Source organism: Pristiophorus japonicus, chromosome 15, assembly GCF_044704955.1.
Source record: "Pristiophorus japonicus isolate sPriJap1 chromosome 15, sPriJap1.hap1, whole genome shotgun sequence".
Taxonomy (NCBI): domain Eukaryota; kingdom Metazoa; phylum Chordata; class Chondrichthyes; family Pristiophoridae; genus Pristiophorus; species Pristiophorus japonicus.
Genome location: NC_091991.1, coordinates 105,416,490 through 105,433,183, shown reverse-complemented (window position 1 = coordinate 105,433,183; position 16,694 = coordinate 105,416,490). Strand labels below are relative to the sequence as shown.

The window sequence follows — 16,694 nt, the reverse complement described above, 5'->3', positions numbered from 1 at the left end:
TCTTTTACTGTAGGATCTAAACGATTCCTTATTCTGTCAAAAGCTTGCTGACATAACTTAGTGTCACATCCATGTTACCTTAACCTAATAACCATTAATAACTCTCAGTAATTTTGAATTGCTTTCCACAAGCTCTTTTTATCAGTTCAACACTGTCAATACTCACAAAAAAATTGGTCCGGCCAGATTCTCATTTGGGAATCACACTGCCGGTATATCCTCTCGCCGTGCTCCACTTGCAGTTGCCTTCCCATAAAAGGAAATTCCACCACAATTTCTTCATGAAGAAAATCCCATCCTTGTCACCAATTTTGTAGTTTCATGGGTTCTTTGCTTAAGAATTCAGGGCTACACATTTGCTGTAAAGAACTAGCTGGTTTATTAGCAAAGGTTTAAGAACAAAACTGAACCAGACTCGTTCATCCACCAGGCTCACAACAGCACACCTCATCGTGGAGAACCTGAACTCAATTAGCCAGGGTTTTATTGCAGCTTGTGAACATGATGTGACTGGGTAAGCCACTCACAGTGTAACAGGTCCACAAACCCATGAGCATGCTCACAGTTGCATACTTTACATAATCCATAATTGATAATCTTTTACTGAAAAAGAAAACTTGGATTTATAGAACACCTTTCACACCTGTAGAACGTCTTAAAGTACTTTATGGCCAATTAATTCATTTTGAAGTGTTTTGTAGGAAAATGCAGCTGTAATTTTGTGCCTAACAAGGTCCAGTTAATTTGTTTTTGATGATGTTGGTTGCGGGATAAATGTTGGCCAAGAATTCTTTCTTCGAGTAGTCCCATGGAATCACCCGAAAGGGCAGACAGGGCCTCGGTTTACAATTCATCTGAATACTTCACTAGAATGTCAGCTTAGAGTATGGGCACAAGTACTTGAATTCATGACCTACAGAAAAAGGTGACAGTACTACCACTGACAAGGCTGACGAGATTCTGACAGGGAAATGCTGAACAAGATTCTGCTACTCTTATACAAAACAGGCAGGAGAAAAAACATTTTTTGATGAATGTTCTACTAGACCACATGAAGGATGTGATACTTTATGTGCAACGGGAATTTAAGAACATATAGGGCGAGAACCTGCATTTTTTTGCTTGCTTAACGCCCATTTTACCGCTGAAATGATGTATAATGCCCAGATATCGCTCATTTAGCCACAAAATGGAAACTGACAGGCATTTTTCAGAAACTTATTGGCAAGCGTTACTTTCCCCATGTGCTTAACATCGGGAAAAAATACCGTCCGCCCACTTTTTTTGGGCGGAATCAGAATGGGTGAAATCTACGCCCTAATATCATCCAGTGTTAATTTCCGCACTGATTTAATGCCGAGATTCAATAATACCGCCCACCCACTTTTTTTTGTCGTATATTTACCGAAACTAACGGCCATGAGATCACCTAGCGGGACTTTCACCACCTCACACACATATCATCACAATATCGCTTGCCCAAAAAAACGTCCAGAAAAAGTGGAACTATCTGGAACTAATCACAGCGTTATGGACGCCATGTTCTACATCACATGTTGCATCCTTTCAAAGGCTGCTCTGCTTCAACCTCAGGGGAGTTTGGATGTTCTCTGGAGGTTGTTGGAGTTGATGTGAACATCTGTACAAACATCTTTGCCATACTGTGACTGATTGGAATTGAATAGGTATCTTCGTTGGGACATTCATTGTTTGTGACCAATTGGTGGAAAACAGAGCTACTGCAGTGGGGCCTGTCCTTTCTCATCCTCTCTTGATGACCAATTACATGCTGCAGACTTGAGATCGCCGAAGATACGCTCCACAGCATTATGTGCCCAATGTAAGACGTACCAGACTGATGAGGAGGACCAGACGTTACACCTCCCCGCAAGTACAGGGAGAAGCAGTCTTACCTCGACTTGCCCAACACCACCTGCCTTCGGAGACTGCGCTTCCACAAAGAGGTTATCACTGAGGTATGCCAGCTGATAAGGGGAGATCTGCAGCCTGCCAGCATCATCAGTACTGCACTGTCTGTCAAGGTCAAAATCACCGCGGCACTGTCGTTCTACGCCTCGGGTTCTTTTCAGGCCACAGCTGCCGACATTTGCGGACTTTCTCAGCATGCCACACATTGCTGCATTAGACAGGTCACTGAAGCCCTGTACGCACGCAGGATGGACTTGATCAGCTTCCCTATGACCAGGGAGGCACAAGAGTGAGAGGGCTCTACGATTCTCCAGAATTGCAAACTTCTCCAAGGTGCAGGGAGCAATAGACTGTATGCACATCGCGATGTGGGCACCTTTTCAGGATGCAGAGGTTTTCAGGAACTGCAAGGGATTCCACTCCCTGAATGTCCAACTCGTTGTGCACCACCAGAAAATTATACTGGCAGTGAATACTCAATTTCCAGGCAGCATCCATGATGCTCACATCCTGCGTGAGAGCACTGTATCTGACTTGTTTAACAATCAGCCACAAGGTCAATGTTGGATGCTTGGTGACAAAGGATATGGCCTCGTCACCTGGCTGATGGACCCCCTGCGTGACACCCACACTGAAGCCAAGAGGTGATACAATGAGAGCCACAGAGCCACTCGCAATATCGTGGAGAAAACCATTGGAGTGCTTAAGCAGCGCTTTAGATGGCTAGACACTCAGGAGGCGACCTCCAATACCACCCTGAGCAGGTAGCTCAATTCGTGGTGGTGTACTCCATGCTGCACAACTTGGCTATCAGGAGGGGACAAGAATTGCCTGATGAGTCTGACAGTCCACCTCACCAGAGAGACGAAGAGGAGGACGAGGAGGCGGACGCTGACATCAGCCCAGACAATCAGGCTGACGCTGAAGCCATGCCCCCACCCGCCTGTTGACCGCATGAAAGGGCCCGTGGTGGCATGATAGCTGCAAGAAACTTATGTCAGGAGCTCATCAATGATCGCTTTGCCTGAAAGAACGTTGGTGTTATTTACAAGGCTGACACACTACTGGGTGTGCAGGTCATATATCAATGGTGGGCATCACCTTGGTGACAGTTAAAGTTTAAGTTGATTGAAGTTAAGTGTCATTATACCCTTTGATGTTAAGGAATCACCAGCGTGTAACGGTGCAGCTATCTGAGCCAATGTACAACAAGGTTTTGTTAAATAAAAAACATTTAAACCAAACATTTGTCTGAAATCATCAGTATTTCTGTAAAAACCAACCCTTTCCCCCGTCCCCGCTTCTCCTCCCCACCGTAGACCTACCCCTTCCACTCCTGACTCCAAGCCGCCTGGCCGAGGAGCTCCTCAGGCGATGCTTCATTGGGAGGGTGGAGGAGGGATGACAGCTGAAACGCTGCTTGGACGGATACGGGAGAGAACGGCCCTGAGGAGGGTACGTGCTCCGAGCCAGAAGCAAGATGTTGCTGCTGGCTCTCATGCGTGGTTAGCAATGGGAGTGCGGCACCTTGGGGTGCAGTGCCATACTCCGGGACCACTGGGAGCCCTCTGCCACCAGTATTCCTGGCTACCAGCTCCAGGGCCTTCACCATCCCTTCCATGTTATAACTTATTTGTTGGACAAAAACTTGGTGCCAACTATGTTCTTGGTGCTTAGTCGGCTTTTTGCTGCTGGTGAATCTCCCTCGTTTCCCACAACAGCCAAACAAGCACACACCACATCCACACACGTCTTCAGTCTCTCTCTGCTCCCTCTCTCTGTCTCCTCTTCTGCGCATGTCATGATGACCCTTGACCTCCTGAATCGCGGGAATCGAGCGTTGCCATGCCATTGCTAAGGACGGCGACACTTTACGGCAGAAGGTCAGCGAGATTTAATGCTACCGCCCATTTCAGATCGCTCGCGGGAACGCCCATTTAAAAAAATGGAGATTAGGTGCTTTGAGAATGGGCGAGAAGCCGGCGATCTTTTAAACGAGCAGCAAAAGGGGGAGGGGAGGAAAGAACAAAATGGATGTTCTGTGATAGGGTGGAAGGCAGGAAAGATTAAATGACAAACGGTATGATAGTACAAAGCAAAAGGAGATGGTAATGGGATGCAATATCTGTACCTCAGTTCATTTAGTTGTTCATCCACAATTAAACTTAACATAGAAATTATATCGATCATTTTACAGGAAGGTGGTAGTAGGAAAAGATAATAATGTTCAGTGCACTACAAGATTAAAACCAAATGGTTCGGCCACATTTATGCTTATATTTGCTGTGTCTGAGAAAGGAATTCAACAACAAGTGAACGGGAGGTGGTCTGAGGCAGAGGAATTTGCCACCTACGAATCAGTTACGTATTTATCTGCAATCAACCTTGGCAGCAAGAAGAAACAAGAGAATAACCGATTTAAATCAACCATAAATAACTTTTCATTAGTGCATGTATGCATTTCTATATATTTGCAAAAATACTTCCTCCCCACAAGGTTTACAGATATAAATACAGCAAGTTACCCTTGAGCTGTCTGCATCTATGTAATGCTATATGACAGATTCAGTCCATGCTTTAGCTGTTAGATATGCCAGTGATTATACGGTCACGTGGATATACATATTTACGTCAAATGTAGTTCAAGGGATGCTTAAAAATGTTTAATGAGTTAACTATAACAATATATTTTTTAATACAGCAAAACAGAAATACATAAACTCATAATCGAGGTTGCTTTTTTTATTTGACTTGAGAAAGCAAAGGCATTACATAAAATGGTAGAAAATGCAACATTATTTGAAGAATGGTTCAGGTTTTCTTTTTTTTTTAAACTGAAAAAAAGATGTAACTCAGTACAGAAAGCAATATTGTGTGATCTGCTTATTTCTTGTGTGGAACAGACTGCAATTAAACAAGTTCTAAATATCAGACCAAAGCTTAATAAAATAAAAGCGCTAACTAGTAAAATATATAAATAAAAGTGCGAAATAAGACTACACAAAATATCATAAACTTTCATTGTGAGTTTTTTTTGGACTTGTTTTTAATCACAAAGACTTCTAAAACCTGTTTCTACATATTGAATACAGTGGTGTATGAGCCCCCAGGAACAGCTCCAAGAGACTATAAACTCATGTTGACTGCACTGGAAAGCAGAGTTGATTGAGGACCCCCCACTTCAGACACTAACGATTATACTTCAGTGCACACAAATAAAAATGCCTGCCACACCTTAAAAGTCCCCACTAACAAGACTGAGGTTTCTGGCAGAATAAGCTTGAAAGAAGGATGCATGTTTAAATAATAATCAAAAGTTGACCCTAAGCTTGAAAATGCACTAGAAAAAGAAAAAAAGAAAACCTACAAATTTGAAGAATGCTCCATTAATTTGACTTTCCATTTTTCCTAAGGGTCCAAATGTGTCACAATTTCTCCTGTTCTTCCAAATATTTTGCCATAATTAAAATTGGGCATTCAGTGCATCATACTCATTCTTTAAATTTATGATCAAAGTCAGCCATATTAGCAAAACTAGATGTCAGTACGGTCATCAAGAGTAAAGCATTATAATCCATTAGTTCTAATAGTTTTAGAACTTTAAATCATTCGGCGTGTGCAATTGACAAGAAACATTGTTTAAAACAGCTGTAAACAGAGAAACAAGATGCAGTTAACTAGCAAAGTGCACGGTCATCTACAAGTAAATTTATTTAAATGTTGCAGTGCCCTATTGTAGCAGATTAAGCAATAAAATGGAATCCGTTATTACATTTCACTGACAAAAAATGCAGCAAATTTTAGAAATTTCATTCAACAGATAGTTCTCCCAGGGCTACCTGTTTCTGATGGTCTTTCAAAATCGGTACTTACATAAAACACGTGTAATACGCAACTTATTTGCATAAAGCTATGCAACAACACAAGATCAAGTATAAGTGCACAAGATAACACAAAGGCAGCATTCCATCCAAGAATTTCAAACAGTTAAAGAAATGAAACTGTTGTATCGCTGAATGTTTCTCTTGAGAATTTCAGAGCATGGACCCAGAACCCGTTCAAAGCGTGGACGATCCAACTTCACACATTTCAGCGGGCCACGTGCAACTACAGTTGCTGCTCTCGGCCGATTCAACAGCAGGGCAATTTCACCTAAACGTGAACAAAGTGGTTAGAGGCAACACTTAGGCAGTTGTGAATGATATAACCCATTTTTGTTTTCTGATTTTAAATATGAATATCTGGCACAAAGAATAGGGTTAGACCCATTAGTTCAGGAACTTGGTTTAATGAAAATAATACAAATTAAATTAGGTTAGACTATAGTCATGTGACAAATATCACCAAACACACCCTGCATCTGTGTTCTGTGGAGTCACTGAATTTCCTTGTACATTATTTATTTTATGTTACTTATTAAACATTCAAAGGGTGATTGGAGATTCCTCCACCACCAACTGCAAATAATAGAGTCCAATTACTGTAGAGTTTCCTGATTTAGCTCAACAAGCTAGTGTTGAATTGGCTCAATAGTAGGATAGATAATAGCTAAGAAAGGCCATTTAAGGGTTGGAAGCACCTATTTAGTTTGGTGATACTGAGTTCAGATTGAGATTTATAAATTCTTTTACTTAATATCTTAGCTTAAAATCCTGACAAAAATTCATCAGAATGATTGTTTCGTACTGGAATTCAAAACAAACACAAATGTAATCAAACAGGGGAGAGAGCAACTGGCAGGCAATGTTCAAAAGGATTAAAAAAGAAACAAATCTTCTAGTGAGGCCTGCAAACCAGAAAGCTTCCACGCTTACTTCCTGACCTGTGCCAAGTCAGCTAATCTTCGTGTAACATCAAAGATAAGTGCTACAATTGCCCTCTGTAACCAGGTTTGGGGAGGGAACGAGGAGAGCGCTATTAGCCAGAGTTCCAGCTCCTGATTGCTATTTAGTGCCTCCTGGTGGAAAATGCAGCATTGTAGGTGTCCAGGACAGGCTAAGGCTGCTTGGGCACAAATTAACTATGGGTTATGTTTTCTGGGGGCTTTATTTAAAATTTCACACCATTGTTTGAACACATCTATTATAGTTTGTTTTGATAGTTTCAAAGTCCGACTTGGGAAGGGAAAAATGAATTGGTAAATTATACTAGTGAGTAATTTTGTCTAAATAAGGGGATGTAAATTAGTCAGCACCCAGTGTTGAACCAGAATGCAGCAATGAAGCTGTAACACGCGCTGAACCAGGAGGCCGGACTGAAATTCGGCCTCGGGCCTTATCAATATTAATTGAGAGAGATGCTGCACCAACCGCCCCTCCACAGGCAGCTCACCCATTTGTAGAAATGAATTTCAGGCAGAGGTTAAGTGTGGGTTGAGTGGGGGGGGGGGGTGGGTGTTAGGGGGAGAATGTCTATCGGTATACTGTGGAGTCGGAGGAGCACTCAGGCTCCTTTTAGCTCCAAAGCAACAATTTTTTTGAATTATTCATTTCTGGGGTGTGGGAAAGACCGGCATTTATTGCCTAGCCCTAACTGCCCCTTGAGAAGGTGGTGGTGAGCCGCCTTCTTGAACCGCTGCAGTCCGTGTGGTGAAGGTGCTCCCACAGTGCTGTTAGGGAGGGAGTTCCAGGATTTTGACCCAGCGACGATGAAGGAATGCCGATATATTTCCAAGTCAGGATGGTGTGTGACTTGGAGGGGAACTTGCAGGTGATGGTGTTCCCATGCGCCTGCTGTCCTTGTCCTTCTAGGTGGTAGAGGTCACGGGTTTGGGAGGTGTTGCTGAAGAAGTCTTCTGAGTTGCTGCAGTGCATCTTGTAGATGGTACACACTGCAGCCATGGTGCGCCGGTGGTGGAGGGAGTGAATGTTGAAGGTGATGAATGGGGTGCCAAATCAAGCGGGCTGCTTTGTCCTGGATGGTGTTGAGCTTCTTGAGTATTGTTGGAGCTGCACTCATCCAGGCAAGTGGCGAGTATTCCATTACACTCCTGACTTGTGCCTTGTAGATGGTGGAACGGCTTTGGGGAGACAGGAGGTGAGACACTCGCCGCAGAATACCCAGCCTCTGACCTGCTCTTGAGCCACAGTATTTATGTGGCTGGTCCAGTTGCGTTTCTGGTCAATGATGACCCCCAGGATGTTGGTGGTGAGGGATTCGGCGATGGTAATGCCATTGAATATAAAGGGGCAGAAGTTAGACTCTCATTTGTTGGAGATGGTCATTGCCTGGCGCTTGTGTGGCGCGAATATTACTTAACACTTATCAGCCCAAGCCTGAATGTCATCCAGGTCTTGCTGCATGCGGGCATCGACTGCTTCATTATCTGAGTAATAGTGAATGGCACTGAACACTGCAGTCATCACCGAACATCCCCACTTCTGACCTTATGATGGGAGGAAGGTCATTGATGAAGCAGCTGAGGATGGCTGGGCCCAGGCCACAGCCCTGAGTAACTCCTGCAGCAATGTCCTGGGCTGTGATGATTGACCTCCAATAACCACAACCATCTTCCTTTGTGCTAGGTATGACTCCAGCCAGTGGAGAGTTTTCTCCCTGATTCCCATTGACTTCAGCTTTACTTGGGCTCCTTGGTCAAATGCTGCTTTGATGTCAAGGGCAGTCACTCTCACCTCACCTCTGGAATTCAGCTCTTTTGTCCATGTTTGGACCAAGACTGTAATGAGGTCTGGAGCCGAGCTGTCCTGGTGGAACCCAAACAGAGCATTGGTGAACAGGTTATTGGTGAGTAAGTGCCGCTTGATAGCACCGTCGATGACACCTTCCACCTCTTTGCTGATGATTGAGAGTAGACTGATAGGACGGTAATTGGCCAGATTGGATTTGTCTTGCTTATTGTGAACTCGATATACCCGGACAGTTTTCCACATTGTCGGATAGATGCTAGTGTTGTAGCTGTATGGAACAGCTTGGCTAGAGGCGCGGCTAGTTCTGGAGCACAAGTCTTCAGCACTACAGCCGGGATATTGTCGGGACCCATAGCCTTTGCTGTATCCAGTGTGCTCAGCTGTTTCTTGATATCACGTGGAGTGAATCAAATTGGCTGAAGATTGGCTCTTGTGATGGTGGGAACTTCAGGAGCAGGCCGATATTGATGTACCTATTACGTTTTGGTGGCAACTGCTTAAGAATCCCAAGCAGAGCAGGTCCAACCTGGTCCACTCTGTTTCATTAAATATCGAGGTGACCTAAAACAGGCATTAGTCCCCCTTACATATGTAGAAAAAGGGCCCCAATGGCTAAAATATCACCCGACCCAATATGGGGTCAGATATATTCCAGGAGTTCTTTGGGCACGGGGCTTTAGTCCCTGAAACTGACCCTGCTTGTGCCCATTTTACATCTGTTAAACAGATGTAACAAGGTCCAATACCCCAAGGTATTTTAACCATTAAGTAGATGATTGACATCTACCAGTAAAAGCCCTGAAAAATATAATTAAAAATAAATGAACACATGTAGAATCCTGAGAAAAATGACTTGATTTAAATGATGCTTTCTGTCGAGCCTATCCATTTCAGCACACCAGCCTTGCTCTGCCTGGCAATGGAATAGTGTCAGTCCGCATACACCTAAATGTCTAACAGCTTACTGATCAGTCAGTTAAGTAATTAAACATATTACAATGCCAACAGTCAACTCCGTTTGCAAAATATAATGAAGTGAGAGTGAATCTTGATCGCAGTGAATTTCACAGCCTCGGTTAGCATGTTCAGGAATTTTCAAAAGTGCTCCAATATCCTCCATTAGAAACCATATGGATTATTCCAAGGGCTGTCTGATCTGAATCACTAACAAAGGTATTTAATGTCTCTGGACTGGCTTTTTTCTTTTTAATTAAGCCAGAAAACACATAGGCTGGATTTTTGGGTCCTTTGTGCTCCGGGTCTCGCCCCGGAGCGGCGTGAAATGGGGCGGCGAGGTCTCCTGTGTCCGGTCGGGAGCTTCGGGTCAGGTTTTGCGGTGGCGCTTAGAAACACCGGCGGGAAGAGTCACGCTGGGTGTACAACACCTCTCATTGTGACACCGGCGGGAGTTTCAACTCGCACCCGACCTGTACGCCCCGAAGCGCGCCCTGCGATCACTGCCAGGTAAAACAGGGCGGTCCAGCCATGCTGGCGGCGGAGAGGGAGATAAAGTGCAGAAAAGCTAAGTTTGCATGTTTATTCTTTTATTTTTTTGTAGTGATTTGTATTGTGGGCAATGTTTTTGGAATGTTTTTGTGATTTTGAAGGGGGGCAGGGTCCCCCCAACAAAGCCTCTCTCGGAGCGCTCCCAGCCCCACACTTTAGTTGGCGAGGTTCCCATTTTTGCGTGACGAAAGTTAGAAAATGCCTCCTTTCGCCTGGCGCAGGGCCCAGATGGCGGACATTTCTCCCCACAGCGTAGACGTTCCCCGGGCGGTAACTTTCTCGTCCCAAAAACGGCAAAACCAAAAATCCAGCCCAAGCACTTTTTCTCCAAATGTTTTAAAATCTGATTTTTTTATTAAGATGTGTCAACTGTACAATCTTTCATAACGTGAGAATACACAAACCTTCATCTGGTAAAGGCATCTGATTCTGCATTCCTTTCAGTTTTTGTCACAACTGTTACTAAATTGTAAAGAAATATCCAAAACTATCTGGGAAAAGAGTGGGAGAGCTATAGTGATAGGGGATTCGATTGTTAGAGGAATAGATAGACGTCTCTGCGGCCGCAATTGAGACTCCAGGATGGTATGTTGCCTCCCTGGTGCAAGGGTCAAGGATGTCTCGGAGCGGCTGCAGGACATTTTGAAGGGGGATGGGGGAACAGCCAGTTGTCGTGGTGCATATAGGTACCAACGATATAGGTAAAAAACGGGATGAGGTCCTACAAGATGAATTTAGGGAGCTAGGAGCTAAATTAAAAAGTAGGACCTCAAAGGTAGTAATCTCAGGATTGTTACCAGTGCCACGTGCAAGTCAGAGTAGGAATAGCAGGATAGCGCAGATGAATACATGGCTTGAGGAGTGGTGCAGAAGGGAAGGATTCAAATTCCTGGGACATTGGAACCGGTTCTGGGGGAGGTGGGACCAGTACAAACCGGACGATCTGCACCTGGGCAGGACCGGAACCAATGTCCTAGGGGGAGTGTTTGCTAGTGCTGTTGGGGAGGGGTTAAACTAATATGACAGGGGGATGGGAACCTATGCAGGGAGACAGAGGGAAGTAGAATGAGGGCAGAAACAAAAGATAGAAAGAAAAGTAAAAGTGGAAGGCAGAGAAACCCAAGGCAAAAAGCAAAAAGGGCCACATTACAGCAAAATTCTAAAGGGACAAAGTGTGTTAAAAAGACAAGCCTGAAGGCTCTGTGTCTCAATGCGAGGAATATTCGGAATAAGGTGGACGAATTAACTGTGCAGGCAGCAAGTAACGAATATGATATAAATGGCATCACGGAGACATGGCTCCAGGGTGACCAAGGCTAGGAACTCAACATCCTGGGGTATTCAACATTCAGGAAGGATGGACAGAAAGGAAAAGGAGGTGGGGTGGCATTGCTGGTTAAGAGGAAATTAACGCAATAGTAAGGAAGGACATTAGCTTGGATGATGTGGAATCCGTATGGGTGGAGCTACGGAATACCAAAGGGCAGAAAACGCTAGTGGGAGTTGTGTACAGACCACCAAACAGTAGTAGTGAGGTTGGGGACAGCATCAAACAAGAAATTAGGGATGCGTGCAATAAAGGTACAGCAGTTAACATGGGCGACTTTAATCTACATGTAGATTGGGCAAACCAAACTGGTAGCAATGCGGTGGAGGAGGATTTTCTGGAGTGTATTAGAGATGGTTTTCTAGACCAATATGTCGAGGAACCAACTAGAGGGCTGGCCATCTTAGACTGGGTAATGTGTCTTGTTGTGCGAGGCCGCTTGGGGAAGAGTGACCATAATATGGTAGAATTCTTTATTAAGATGGAGAGTGACACAGTTAATTCAGAGACTAGGGTCCTGAACTTAAGGAAAGGTAACTTCGATGGTATGAGATGTGAATTGGCTAGAATAAACTGGTGAATCATCATCATCATAGGCAGTCCCTCGAAACGAGGATGACTTGCTTCCACGCCAAAAGAAAGGATGAGTTCACAGGTGTTTCGAATGAAGAACCCTAACTACATCCTGAAGGGTGGAAGATGCCTGTGCGTAGATTTTTTTAACATATGGTGGCCGTTGCACGCCAGCCACCACACGGGCTGGACAGAGCTAGGTCTTGGTCCAGTGGCAAGGATTACCCAAGACAACTGGAGACCTGCTCTGCTGCAGGAACCTAGTGCGCACACATATCACAGTGTGGGCTGGCCCGTGCTGCCCCTGGGCCCCTGACACCGAAATCACACCTCCTCTGGGCCCTGGTCACATCCCTCCACAGTCTCTCACAGCTCCTTCACCCTGACCTAGCCGCTCCTGTTGCATCTGCCTACGCTCCAATCATCGACCTGGACCTTCAAACAAGATTCAAACAAGGGCACTGCATACCCACACGAACAACTACAAAGGATGAATGATACTGAAAGGGTTGACGGTGAATAGGCAATGGCAAACATTTAAAGATCACATGGATGAACTTCAACAATTGTACATCCTGTTTGGAGTAAAAATAAAACGGGGAAGTTGGCTCAACCGTGGCTAACAAGGGAAACTAAGGATAGTGTTAAATCCAAGGAAGAGGCATATAAATTGGCCAGAAAAAGCAGCAAACCTGAGGGCTGGGAGAATTTTATAATTCAGCAGAGGAGGACAAAGGGTTTAATTAGGAGGGGGAAAATAGAGTATGAGAGGAAGCTTGCTGGGAACATAAAAACTGATTGCAAAAGCTTCTATAGATATGTGAAGAGAAAAAGATTAATGAAGACAAACGTAGGTCCCTTGCAGTCAGATTCAGGTGAATTTATAACGGGGAACAAAGAAATGGTTCAACAAAGGTTGAACAAATACTTTGGTTCTGTCTTCACGAAGGAAGACACAAATAACCTTCTGGAAATACCAGGGGACCGAGGGTCTAGTGAGAAGGAGGAATTGAAGGAAATCCTTATTAGGCGGGAAATTGTGTTAGGGAAATTGATGGGATTGAAGGCCGTTAAATCCCCAGGGCCTGATAGTCTGCAGTCCAGAGTACTTAAGGAAGTGGCCCTAGAAATAGTGGATGCATTGGTGATCATTTTCCAACAGTCTATTTACTGTGGATCAGTTCCTATGGACTGGAGGGTAGCTAATGTAACACCACTTTTTAAAAAAGGAGGGAGAGAGAAAACGGGTAATTAGACCGGTTAGCCTGACATTAGTTGTGGGGAAAATGTTGGAATCAATTATTAAAGATGAAATAGCAGCGCATTTGGAAAGCAGTGATAGGATCGGTTCAAGTCAGCATGGATTTATGAAAGGGAAATCTTCTAGAATTTTTTGAGGTTGGAACTGGTAGAGTGGACAAGGGTGAACCAGTGGATGTGGTGTATTTGGACTTTCAAAAGGCATTTGACAAGGTCCCACACAAGAGATTGGTGTGCAAAATTGAAGCACATGGTATTGGGGGTAATGTACTGATGTGGATAGAGTACTGGTTGGCAGACAGGAAGCAGAGAGTCGGTATAAACGGGTCCTTTTCAGAATGGCAGGCAGTGACTAGTGGGATGCCACAGGGCTCAGTGCTGGGACCCCAGCTATTTACAATATACATTAATGATTTAGATGAAGGAATTGAGTGTAATATCTCCAAGTTTGCAGATGACACTAAGCTGGGTGGCGGTGTGAGCTGTGAGGAGGACACTAAGAGGCTGCAGGGTGACTTGGACAGGTTAGGTGAGTGGGCAAACGCATGGCAGATGCAGTATAATGTGGATAAATGTGAGGTTATCTACTCTGACGGCAAAAATACGAAGGCAGAATATTATCTGAATGGTGGCAGATTAGGAAAAGGGGAGGTGCAACGAGACCTGGGTGCCATGGTACATCTGTCATTGAAAGTTGGCATACAGGTACAGCAGGCGGTGAAGAAGGCAAATGGTATGTTGGTCTTCATAGCGAGAGGATTTGAGTATAGGAGCAGGAAGGTCTTACTGCAGTTGTAGAGGGCCTTGGTGAGGCCCCACCTGGAATATTGTGTTCAGTTTTGGTCTCCTAATCTGAGGAAGGACATTCTTGCTATTGAGGGAGTGCAACGAAGGTTCACCAGACTGATTCCCGGGATGGTAGGACTGACATATGAGGAGAAATTGGATCGACTTGGCCTGTATTCACTGGAGTTTAGAAGGATGAGAGGGGATCTTAGAAACATATAAAATTCTGACGGGACTGGACAGGTTAGATGCAGGAAGAATTTTCCCAATGTTGGGGAAGTCTAGAACCAGGGGACACAGTCTAAGGATAAGGGATAGGCCATTTAGGACTGAGATGGGGAGAAACTTCTTCATTCAGAGAGTTGTTAACCTGTGAAATTCCCTACCGCAGAGAGTTGTTGATACCAGTTCAATGGATATATTCAAGAGAGAGTTAGATATGGCCCTTACGGCTGAAGGGATCAAGGGGTATGGAGAGAAAGCAGGAAAAGAGTACTGAGGTGAACGATCAGCCATGATCTTATTGAATGGTGGTGCAGGCTCGAATGGCCGAATGACTTATTTCTGCACCTATTTTCTATGTTTCTATATGTTGCACTGTCAGGGTTCATTACACACCACACCGCTTACTCGTTGCTGTTCAACCACAATACTTTAGTTAGACAATTTAAGAACAAAGGTTACTAAAACATCCTTTTAAAGGTTATTAAAGTCCCCTTTTTAAATTAATTTTAATTTTGGAAAGAAACGTGAAGTTAGTACTCACCAAAGTAGTCTGAAGGTCCTAGTCTTCCGACCTCCACATATTCCTCATTGTCAGATCTACGCTGCAGGACTGAAGCAGTGCCCTAATTAATAAAATAGATTAATTGTAAGTGAGAATCCAAGGCAAGTTTTTTAAATGGAAAAAAAAACACAGCAAGTCACCAATTCGAGAGTAAGTATGCTTTCGCAAGATTCATTTCCTGGATTCCGGGTCCCTAAATTCAAAGCACATTCCATCTACTCACTTGGATATGAATTCCAATTGTTTGGGAAAGTGCAATTTATTTTCAATTATAAAATGTTATATAAAAATGTGAACAGTGTGTTTAATCTGAAAGTACCAGCTAGCTGATGGCAGGAATGAGCTGTTTCCCCCATTGTAGTACATACTCAGTACTCTGGCCTCAACCTCACTTGGAAGACATGCTGGGAGCACTGAGTGACAGCTGCACTGACCAATTGGCGATCAGAACCTGCCCAGTCTTGCAACCAATCAGGGTGAGGATTGATGGGTCGACTCTGATGATGAAGTGGCAGTGGATGCGATGGGGCTAATGGGCATGGGCACGGGGTCTCCCCGGGCATTGCTGCAGAGCGCGTGGCCAGAGCGGCGAGCGAAAGAGAAAGAGAGAGCGCGGGAGGGGGAGAAAGAGAGAGAGAGCGGGACGGGGAGAGAGAGAGATGGTGGGAGGGAGAGAGATGGTGGGAGGGAGAGAGTAGGTGGGAGGGAGAGAGACGGTGGAAGAGAGAGGGTGGGTGGAAGGGAGAGAGAGAGGGATGGAGAGTGAGAGTGAGAGTAAGGCAGAGAGAGGGAGGGGGGAAGAGAGAGGGAGAGAGAGAGAGAGAGGGATGGAGGGGAGAGAGGGAGGGAGTAGGTGGGAGGGGGGAGAGAGGGATGGTGGGTGAGCGAGGGGGAGGAGAGAGGGAGGGGGAGGGAGAGAGCGAGAGAAAGAGGGAAGGAGGTGGAGAGAGGAGAGAGGAGGAGAATAGGTGGGAGGGAGAGAGTAGGTGGGAGGGAGAGAGAGGATGGGAGGGCGAGGATGGGAGGGAGAGCGTGGGAGGGAGAGCGAGGATGGGAGGGAGAGAGAGGATGGGAGGGAGAGCGTGGGAGGGGGAGGGAGGATGGGAGGGAGAGGATGGGAGGGAGAGAGAGGATGGGAGGGAGAGCGTGGGAGGGGGAGAGAGGATGGGAGGGAGAGAGAGGATGGGAGGGAGAGGATGGGAGGGAGAGCGTGGGAGGGGGAGGAAGGATGGGAGGGAGAGAGAGGATGGGAGGGAGAGCGTGGGAGGGAGAGCGTGGGAGGGGGAGGGAGGATGGGAGGGAGAGGATGGGAGGGAGAGCGTGGGAGGGAGAGAGAGGATGGGAGGGAGAGAGAGGATGGGAGGGAGAGAGGATGGGAGGGAGAGAGAGAATGGGAGAGAGAGGATGGGAGGGAGAGAGAGGGTGGGAGGGAGAGAGAGAGTGGGAGAGAGAGAGAGGGTGGGAGGGAGAGAGAGGGTGGGAGGGAGAGAGAGGGTGGGAGAGAAGAGAGAGCGTGGAGGGAGAGAGAGAGTGGGAGAGAAGAGAGAGGGTGGGAGGGAGAGAGAGGGTGGGAGGGAGAGAGATCGTGGGAGGGAGAGAGAGAGTGGGAGAGAGAGAGAGGGTGGGAGAGAAGAGAGAGCGTGGGAGGGAGAGAGAGAGTGGGAGGGAGAGAGCGAGTGGGAGAGAGAGAGAGGGTGGGAGGGAGAGAGAGGGTGGGAGAGAGAGAGAGGGTGGGAGGGAGAGAGAGAGTGGGAGAGAAGAGAGAGCGTGGGAGAGAGAGAGGGTGGAGAGAGAGGGTGGGAGGGAGAGAGAGGGTGGGAGGGAAGAGAGAGCGTGGGAGGGAGAGAGAGAGTGGGAGAGAGAGAGGGGTGGGAGGGAG

General features: G+C 45.8%; 1 protein-coding gene across 3 annotated transcripts in view; it reads right to left on the bottom strand.

The window, feature by feature from the left end:
• Positions 1-4,632: 4,632 nt before the first annotated feature.
• prkar1b (protein kinase, cAMP-dependent, regulatory, type I, beta) overlaps positions 4,633-16,694 on the bottom strand; it is a 314,879-nt gene continuing 302,817 nt past the window's right edge. For 2 of the 3 annotated variants that reach the window (XM_070900752.1, XM_070900753.1), the window contains 2 exons: positions 14,795-14,876; positions 4,633-6,081 (listed from right to left, as the gene is read on the bottom strand). In XM_070900752.1, coding sequence (XP_070756853.1) covers positions 5,909-6,081; positions 14,795-14,876 — 255 coding nt within the window. In that variant the 3' untranslated portion in view covers positions 4,633-5,908. The remainder of the gene's footprint in view (positions 6,082-14,794; positions 14,877-16,694) is intronic. The other variant, XM_070900754.1, reaches the window with a different exon arrangement.